This window comes from Meles meles, chromosome 18 (genome assembly GCF_922984935.1).
Source record: "Meles meles chromosome 18, mMelMel3.1 paternal haplotype, whole genome shotgun sequence".
NCBI lineage: Eukaryota > Metazoa > Chordata > Mammalia > Carnivora > Mustelidae > Meles > Meles meles.
The window spans coordinates 63818489-63828206 of record NC_060083.1 but is presented as its reverse complement, the minus strand read 5'-3'; the positions used below and the strand labels follow the sequence as shown (position 1 = coordinate 63828206).

The 9718-nt window shown below is 62.9% G+C and overlaps 1 protein-coding gene across 1 annotated transcript; it reads left to right on the top strand.

Moving 5' to 3' along the window:
* The first annotated feature begins 4445 nt into the window (after positions 1 to 4445).
* Positions 4446 to 5590, top strand: LOC123930087 (testis-expressed protein 19.2-like). Its single transcript, XM_045986295.1, has one exon. The coding sequence runs from the start codon at positions 4538 to 4540 to the stop codon at positions 5588 to 5590; it is 1053 nt and encodes a 350-aa protein (XP_045842251.1). The 5' UTR covers positions 4446 to 4537.
* Positions 5591 to 9718: the final 4128 nt, after the last annotated feature.

Genomic DNA, 9718 nt, shown 5'->3' with positions numbered 1-9718 from the left:
CGGGCCTCGGGTGGGGCTCTGGCGGGCAGACCTGCTCTGGAAGGGCCGGCGTTTCTCCCCACAGCCACAGGGCCCCACCGCGGTGCCACTGCATCGCCGGATACTGGAGCCGGTGGGGGCCGCTCCCTCTGGGACTCACTGTCGCCCGTCCACGCGCCACCCGGCCGCGGCTCACGTGGCGAGTCCCTGCTGAGTGCTCGTCTTAGGTTAAACGAGAAAACCGGAAGACCCCGCGGGCTGCTCCTCGGCGGGGAGAGAAGGACAGTAGTCTCCAGAGTCAACAAGGACCACGACTTCCGACGGGAGCAGGTGGGACGAAGAGTCTCACACAGGGGCACGGCAGGGGAGCGGGGCCTCGCTGTGGGACCGCAGCGTGTGGGGCTGGGGCCCTCCAGCCCGACGGGCACCGGGGAAGCCTGCGGTGTCGTGCCATGCGGGTGGGAAGGGCAAAAGGCCGGTTTCAGGGAAGAGTGTCCTTCGCGGTCAAGGCTCTAAGCAGTGGGGGCTGGAGGCTGCAGGCGGCTGGGTGAGACACGGGCGGCAAGGGGCATCGTCAGAACAGACTGGGAAACAGAGGCAGCGGAACCATTCTGTCCTAGGACTCCGAGCGGTAAGATGAAGCCGGACGAAGACAAGTTCGTGTACCCAGCGCGCGGGATGGAGACGGGCGAGTCCGGCGCGGTGGCTTCCGAGTTACTGCGGCTCTGAGACCGCGCGGCCCAGCGGAAGGACGTGGTGCCGGAGACCCCACTCTCGTGCGACCCCGGGCCGGCCCGGGGTGACTGGGGAGACAGGAGCCGTTGGCTCTGAAACTGATTTCACTTTGAACTCAGGGCCGTTACTCGTCGTATGGCTGACTCGGGATCATTAACCTCTTTTGGTCAGAGAATTACTGTTTGTCCTTTTCTTCATGGCTTCCTGTTCCTTTTGGAAACACAACTCTAGCTTTATGGGGTAAGTCCGTAAAAAAAAAAAAAAAGTCAACAGGCCTCTTTGAGGGCGTCCCCGTCATCCACGGCCACGGGAAACCACCCGCTCCCTGCCTCCTCGTGTGCTCATCCCTCCTTCCCGTGGACAGGAGGGGTCTCCCCGCCTCTGCAGCGGAGACCTACGGAGCCGTTCCTCTCCTTTTTTACTGCCTGCGAGGAGGAACAAAGGAGACGGGGGATAAAACTCCAGCGTCTGCGAGGAGCTGAGGGCTGACCTCTTGCAGTAGAAAAGCAAACATGTAAATGTTTATTGAAACTCCCAGGACTTGGACTCCTTCCGAATGCACAGCCATCCTTTCCGTCATGATGACTACAACAGTCTTCCGGAAGGTTTTCTTCGGTGAATCGCCTGATTATTTAAACATGCTTTTCTTTCCTATTAGGGCTTGACTCCAACTGGGTCGCCTGCCCACAGACCCAAGCGGGCGTGGACTTGTAGGCTTTCTGGGTCAGGCGGTTTCTCTGAGCACGACTGGCCATGCTCAGGTCAGATTCTGGGACGCGCTGGCAGAGCCTGTGCCCAGGAAAGGCACCGGCCCCAGGGTGGCTAAGAACCCAGCCAGGGGATGCAGAGGCTGTGCCTGGGAAGGCCGCAGATGGCCTTCGATGGCCATCCCAAGGACGGAGGTCATCAGGCCAGCCAAGAGGCGGGAACACATCCACCCCACAAACATCTCTGGAATGTTCTCTAAGCCTCAGGAGCTGCGTGGGCCTCATGGATGAGATGAAGATAAGCACTAGAAAGCTCAGAGGCACACCAGGGCCTTTGGTCTTTTTCCTCTCGAGGGGCTTAGCCCCTAGGGCCGGGGGGGGCCCTTCAACTTGACCGGCACGGCCATCCTGGTCCTCTTCTCGTCCAACAAGACTTGCTCGCACTCAGTGTTTTGGTTTCTCCCCCTCCACCCTTTCCTGTTGCAAGAGCTCCCATGTCCTGGGCCAGTGGTGATGGGGCTCTGGAATGTGGGCAGTTCTGGGGGTTAGGTTCTGGTCCCTGCTGCCCCTGGAAGGGCCATGAGGCGGTCCAATCATGTACTTTCCAGTGTGTGGCAGGTGACGGGATGGTGTTTAGTCACAGGTTCGTTGGTGACCACAGCTGTTTGGGCTCCATGCAGAGCCTGGGTTGAGTATGAGTTAGGCTAAGACCAGGGGAGGGTGGAGGATTAATGGCTCAGAGTCCATGGAAACTTCTAAGCTCATCCAGGTGTCTGGGCACTGGTTCTGGAATTGCACAGCATATTGAAAACATCTGGAGAGTCTGAGATGCTGACTGATGCCTGGATCCCATGTGAGAATTCTGATATAACTACTGTGGGCAAAGGTTAGTTTTCTGCTGATTTGTAACAAGTGACCGAACTTAGGCTTCAAACAACACACATTTACTTTCTGGTGTCCATGGATTAGGAGTTGGGGTAGGCCTTGGCTAGCCCCCCGTTCAGGGTCTCACAGCTGCAGCCAAAGTGCTGGAGCGGCTGCGCTCGCGGCCGACACAGTTCCTATCCTTGTAGGCTTGAGACTAAGGGCCTCGGCTTCACTGGCTGTCAGCTGGAGCCACTTTCGGGTCCCAGAGGGTGACCAGTGTCCTGCACAGTTCACGGCATGGCTGTTTCCCTCTTCAAGGCCAGGAAGGGACAGCAAGAGCTGGCTTGGGGTCATATGTACACTCGCGGTAATGTCCTTGCAGGAGGGACACACGATGTGACTTCAGGCAGTAGCATCGATCCCCTGTACCACTTCATAGGAGGAAGTGAGTCACAGGCTCCACATCCAATCACCGGGAGCGTATGACCCCTGGCGGTCACTCAGGTGTGTCTGTCACATGCTGTGACAGGAGCAGTGGGACTCTTCAACTTCCCAAGAAAATTTTAATGTGCAGCAAAATTTGAGACCCACTGGTCCAAGGACCTTTGCCTTCATCGTTTCCAGACTAGCTGCGTCTTGTCCTGCAGGCCCTGCTCCGTCCAGCTCTGCAGTTAGGACAGAGGCAGCACCGAGCAGCTGTTGGTTCGGGGGTAGAGGCGCGAGGGGCAGGCGCATACAGGAACTCTGGACCTTCTACTTCCTCTTGCTCTGTACGCAGAATGATCTAACACTAAAGTCTGTGTTCAAAAAAGAGTTCAAATAGTCTAATTTTGAAAGTGAAAAGAAGAGCCACAAAAGGGGGAAATGTGTTTAAAATGCACGTAATTGAGACTTGATCAGTTTCGGGGATTCATAAGGAACCTTTAATCAAAGGACAACAAGAGGGGCGCCCGGGTGGTTCAGTCGTGAGGCCTCTGCTTCCGCTCGGGTCAAGACCCCAGGGTTCGAGCCCCACCTCGGGCTCCCTGCTCAGCGGGCGCCTGCTTCCCCCTCCCCGACTTGTGCTCCCCGTGTCTCTCTCCCAAACAAAAACTAACTTCTTAAACAAAAACAAAACCAAAACAACGCAACATTAGAGAATCCACTCTCCGCCGCAGGACAGGACCACGGCCAGGCAGGTCCCCCACGAAGGGACAAGGACCATCAAAGTGGCGCCCGCCCGCACAGCTGCAGATGGAAAGGCCCCGGGAAGAACAGGTGGGGGGGGCGGAGCAACACATGGGAAGGCGCCCTGGGGCTGGGGGGAGGGGGCAGCCCGCCTCCCTGGGGGGCGCCACAGGGCTCTCCTGGGGCGGGGTGGGGGCGATGACTCAGCAGTTTCTCAGCCTGGTGGGCCGAGGCTCATGGGAGATATGCAGATGAGCCCAGAGCACCATGGGAAAGGGCCCTTTATATTCCCAGGTGGGCTGCTTCCCCTCCTCTCTGGGGGGCACCCACAGGAGGGCGGTGCCGGGCGGGTGAGAACCCTTTGGGCCGAGGACGGGGTCTGGGGGCCGCGGGCTGGCGGGCTGGGGCGGGCTGGGAGGCTGAAGCAGCCAGGTGGCCCAGCCTGGCCTGGGGGCGCTGGGGTCGGCTCCAGCGCTGCCCTCGGCGTCCGGCCGCCTCCGTCGGGTTGTGCCAGCGTGCGGGAGGGGCCCTCAGCTGCCCTCAGCTCCGTCAGAGCCCGTCGGCTGCCCTCAGCTCCCGTCGGCCGCCGGGACGTCCTGTCGGATCTGTCAGCTGGCCTCAGTTTGCCTCCGGTGCGCCCCGGCTCTTCGGCTTCTGTCCCGTCCCGCCGCTGCCCTCAAGTCCTGTCGGGATCCGCCTGGTTCTCGGAGGTTCTGCCGACCGGGCGCCGGGGTGCCGGGCGCCGGGGCTGGCGGCGGGGAGGGCCGCGTGCCCCACGGGCCTGGGAGCAGCTACGCGGAGCAGGGCAGGCCTGAAAGGGCCGGTCTCGACCCATCGCCCCCCTGCCCTGCTCCTCCCGGCGGCCGCGGCCGTCCCCCCCCCCCCCCCCCCCCCCCCCCCGCCTGCTGGGGCCCCGACCTCAGTTGCTCGTCCGTTGCAGCTTCCCAGAGAGAACGACGCCATCGCGTGAGCCGAAGAGTTTTCCGGAAGCCCGCCGTCCCCGACCTCGGCGGGTCCCTGTTGCATCGGGCCGGCCCAGATACCGCGGGAGGATCCCCTCCCTCCCCGCCCCCCGCAGGGCCATGTGCCCCCCGGTCAGCGCGCGGCACGGGGCCGAGGGCATGGCCTACCTCCACGCGTCCTGGCTGTATCAGCTGCAACACGGGGCCCAGCCGGGGCTTTGCTTCGAGTGCTTCAAGGCCGCCTTTCTGGAGCTCCGAGACCTGCTGGAGTTGGAAGACTGGGAGGACGAAGACTGGGACCTCGAGCTGGCGGAGCACGCGGCGGCGGGGCCTGAGCAGGGGGCGTCCCCGGGCTCGGGGCTCGGCTGGGGGCAGGGCCAAGGTCACCCCGCACAGGGGGGTGCGGCGGGCTGGGGGCTGGGGCCCCCGGCGCCAGCCCCTGCGGGGTCCGAGGAGGCCGGCCTGGACCACCACTTCGTGCCCACCGAGTTGGAGCCTCAGGACGCGGCCCCCCTGGGCCTGGGGCCCGAGGATGCGGACTGGACGCAGAGCCTCCCCTGGAGACTCGAGGGGCCCCCCACCTGCTCGCACTGGCCGAGCCTCCCCCCTCCGTGGCAGGGCTTTCTCAAGGTGGACCTGCCCCCGGGGGAGCCCATGGTGCTGGAGCTGGGCGCCGCCCAGGCCATGGACCCCGCCGAGGCCGAGGCCTGGCTGAGGGACCTGCAGGTCATCTCCATGGTGGGCTGCTACGACGCCATCTACCTGCGGAAGATGACGCCGGGCTGGACGCAGAGGACGCCGGGCCAGGGCTGGCGAGTGCTGCTGGAGCCCGACGAGGTGTGGGTGGTGAGGCCGCAGGACGCGCCGCAGGAGCAGGACCTGCGCAGGTGGCAGCTGAGCCTCCTGGAGTCCTCGCCTCCGGGCCAGACCGAAGAGCTGGTCCCCGCGGCCTTGGCCCTGCTCAAGAGGGGCTTCACCATCCTCTCCTACTCGCCCTGGGCCACGAGGGAGGCCGAGGAGGGGGCCTCGGCGTCCAGGCCGCAGTCCTCGTCCTCCCAGGGCCGCGGCCCCGGGGGGTCCGGGGGGCCCGGGGAGGGCCCGGCTGCCGGGGCAGCCTCGGCCCTGGGGCAGCTGCCCCCGCCCCGGCCCTTCAGCCCAGGGCCCCGGGACTGAGGGACGGAAGCCCAAGCGGCCGCTCCCGTCCTGGCTGTCCCCTCCCCACGACAGCCGGGGGAGCGGTGGCGAGGGAGACAGGGGACTCGTGCCTGGGGAGGAACAACGGGAGCTGCCCGGGGACTGAGAAAGGGGACCCGTCGCCACCTCCGTGGAAGGGACCCAGGGGCGCGGAACCGGGAGACAAGTTCTTCTCCGTCAGAGGCCACGGAGGGAGCGAGGAGCGTGACGCGCCCCGGGACACGCCTGGTGAGTGGCTACGGGACGCGTGTCTGGGCGCCAGCCCTGCCCTGGCCACACGCAGGCCGGTCTCTGGTGGGGCCCGTGTCCCAGGAGCACGCGGACGTGGGGGCGACGGGGATGCGGCCTTGCCTTTGCCTGGGCGGTGTCTGGGGCCCCGCGGGACCCTGCCAGCCGCCGTGGGGCCTCCGGTCCGCCCCGGGAGATGCCTGGCTTCAGATGTTCCTTCTATGCAGTCGGACCGTTCAGTACCCGTTTCTTTGTGTGTTGTTTTGTAGCTAAATAAAGTCCGAAGAGTTTAGCTTCAGGCTCTTGTCGTAGCTCTTCCTCGGAAACCCCCGTTGGTTTGCCTTGTCTTCTCCTGTTCTGGCCCAAAAGCGTCCCGGCAACACCAGCTACGCCAGTCACAGGAGAAGGCCATGGCTTCCGAGCTAGCGATGATGGGAAACCGGAGGGTGACCTGTCGGCCCTCCTGCTAGGACTCGTGGGAAGGATCAGGACTGGGTAGAGAACGTGTCCCAGGAAGAGAGGGAAGCAAGGCTGGGCAGGGTGTTCCTCCCTCCCGCGGCCCCAGCCAGAAACCCCAAAAACCCAGTGAACATCCAGTGGAAATCCCAGGCATGGTTTACGGGACTTCGGACCTCACATCCACAGCACTCACAGTCACGTTAACTCACGCCACGTGTCCCATGTGCCCTGGGCACACGTCCGTATAGAACGTCGGTAAATCGTGCCATGGACATTGCATACCCCCTTCTGTGACTGGTGTTGGAAAGCATCAGTCACTAAGCATGTATTGAGCCCCTACTGTGTACCATGCCATGTTCCAGGCATCAGGATGTGTCAACATACAAAGCAGATGGGGAGCTTCCGGGGGTGGGGCTTCTCTCCAGGGAGGGAGACAGGTGAGCAAACGCGCGCTGCGGGTGTACAAAGGAGGCGGGGCCTCTTGGAAACCGTGTCCAGGAGACCGGGGGCAACTTCCCCTCACGTCCAGCCTACTTTCCTTGTCTTCCACGCTTTGCCCACGTTCTGAGCCCCGTGACCGGTTGGTGGCCCCTGTCCTTCCAGAGGGCCAGGAGGCTGGAGTGTGGAAGTGTCCAGCTGGGTGTCAGAGTGTGTGACTAGAGCCCCAGACACTGTTCTCAGCACCGGGGTCATAACACACTTACAGGCCGCCCTTCTAGAAACGGCTTCCAATAGTGTTTATTTCAAAACTGCATATTCGTTGCTCACAAGTCAGAAAACAGGCGAATTAGAGGGACATTAACGTCAGTAACTGAACTCTCAGACCGTGCTGTCGCTGTTTGGCTCGGATCGTTAATAGCCTTTTTTCTGGGGGTCGCTGGAAATTTTGTTCAAATCCCTTCCACAGTGTGGTGTCTGTGTCGGTGCGGAGCGGGAAGAGCAGCTGCAGGTCAGGCAGGAAGGGGCGAGCCAAGGCCCTGACGTCCCGTGTGGCCAGCCCTGTCCCTGCCGGGGTGGGGTCTAGGTGAGGTGGCCCTACCATCTCCCAGGGGCAGGCCCAGAGCCTGGCGGAGGCCCAGTGTCCCCTCTTTTCCCTCATGGCCCGGTCGTGCCCCTGAATCCAGAGTCCATGACTTTCCCAGCGGCCTCAGGGGTGCGTGTGCCGGAGATGGTCCCTGAGCAGGAAAGGGGCGAATGCGTGCTGGGGTCCAAAATCCTTCCCCTGAGAGGGCTGGGGGTCCAGAGGGCACGGGCATGCCCTCGCTTTGTAGCAGAACACGTGTGCAGACAACCTGACATCGTGGAAAGAGGGGTTTCCGGGCAGCTGGGGCCACGGTGAGGACACAGGCTGCTCCGCGGAGGCAGCAAAGACCCCTCCTCGGGGACGGGTCTTGACACAGCTGTGCGCAGCTGTGGCGGGGTGCGGCCGGGGTGGTGTCTGCTGGGGATGGGCCCGAGCCTGGACGTCCGACCTTGGGAACCGCTGCTCTCCAGTCAGGGACCAGGGCAGGGTCTGAGGGCCACAGGGCGCCCCCTCACGCATGTCGGTCCAGGGGAGATCAGTTCTGGCCCCGCAGCCACACGGCCTGCCTGGGCTCACAATCGTCGTGTTTTCTAGACTCCCCTGTGCAGCAGACCGGGCCTGTTGCCCTCAAGTGCCGCCACTCCGGTGGTAAGTGGCGGAGGCCGCAGGGCTGAAAATGTCCATTCGTTTTCAATGAATGCCGGATGCTGGTTTCAGAGCGCCTTCCTCCCGCATTCTTGCTGGGTCCTGCCTGTCTTGGCGTGTGGGGTAGGGACGGCTGGGGTGCACCCCCTTTCTCGGGAGCACCTGGGGTACGCCATGCAGTGGAGGCAGGCAGGGGATGGAGGGCCGAGCAGGTTTGGGGGAGATGGAGGAAGACTGGTGCGTGGGGCAAGTGTGGGCACAGAAGGGGCTGGGCTCCCATCTCCACTGTCCTGGACACTCTCCAGCCTCGGCTTCCTGCTCCTGCTGGGGGCAGAAGTCTGGGCGCCTTTGGCGTTGGGGCTGCAGGCTCCTGTACCGGAAGGTTCCGGAGGATGGGGCCACACCACTCAGCTGGCTCACATTCCCTCTGCTCTCCCCTCTTGTAGGTTCTGTAGGTAGATTCGCACCTCCAGGCCTCTGTGTCCCCCACCACAGCCTGCAGAAGCCGTGACTCACAGTGGGGTGCCCCTGTGCCCCCTGACATCACAGACCACCTGGCCCTCCCCATCCAGCCACCACCTCTGGGGACTCAGAGCTCAGGCTTCCAGGCTGCGTGGGCTTGAGGGAGGGTCCCCCTTCTAAAGTTCCGAGCAGTGCTGATCTGGACAAGCCTCCTCCTCGGCACCCCACCAGGAATGGGGGGCACCCGTGGGTGTGGGGACGTTAGCCACGGACCCCTTTGCTTCAATGCACCCAACATGAAAGACCCTACGGTCCATCTTTTCTCCCGCCGCCCAGGGAAAACGGCATCTCCTTAAAAACGTGTTGGGCGAAGCTAAGGAAAGGAAATAGCAAGGATTATGATTCTGGATGGATGGGGGCACCCACCCAGCTGGCTCAGTCAGAGCACGTGACTCTCGATCTCGGGGTTCAAGCCCCACGTTGGGTGTAGGGATTACTTAAATAAATGAATAAATAAAAACTTAAAAAAATCTGGAGTGGCGTTAGACTGGCCTCCCCCAGTGACTGGCCAGTGGGCCCCCAGGACACTGGCTCGCCACCTCGTCTCCCGTGCTCAGCGAATCACATTTTTTGGTTAAGACAGCCCGAGTTCAGTCTACCTGCTTATGTTGAAGGAGGAGCAAGACCGGACTGCAGAGAGCACCGCTGGGAGGCTCCGGCCAGGGCTGCACCCACTCAGCTCCCCTCCGGGAGGACCCCGGGAGCAGGCCGCGCCTCCCTGCCGCTGGAGAGAAGGCCACCAAACCCATGTGGGTGACCCTCAGGTCAATCCCACTGCCCTCACAGCCATCATGGACCCTGCAGCTGGACACTGTCGGGGACACTGTGGGAGCCCTGTCGGGGACACTGCTGGGCACACAGACGCTGCACAGCCTCCCCTTCATCTTTGCCCCCCCGGTGAGAACCCAGCCCCTGTGGGTGGGCTCCTGGGGTCCTGTCGCAGGCTGGGCTCTGCTAGGCCAGCGGCGGAGGTGCACAGCGACGTGCCCACGCGGGGGAGGCAGAGAGGAGGGTCCGGAAGCCCCCTGGGCACTGGGCTCCTTCTCACTTGTCCCTGACCCGGCTGGGCTCGGCGCACTTGGTTTGAAGATCTGCCACTGGCGAAAACTAGGCACATAAACACAGGGTTGAATCAAACCCATAAATGTTTGGGTTGTGAAAATGAGACCGTGGCAACTTGCGCCTGACCCGCCCCCACGTGGCCTGGGGGGTCCCAGAGCCCACACAGG

What these genes read in the sequence shown, in the direction of transcription:
- LOC123930087 (XM_045986295.1), top strand. Translation starts at nt 4,538, where the DNA reads ATGTGCCCCCCGGTCAGCGCGCGGCACGGGGCCGAGGGCATGGCCTAC.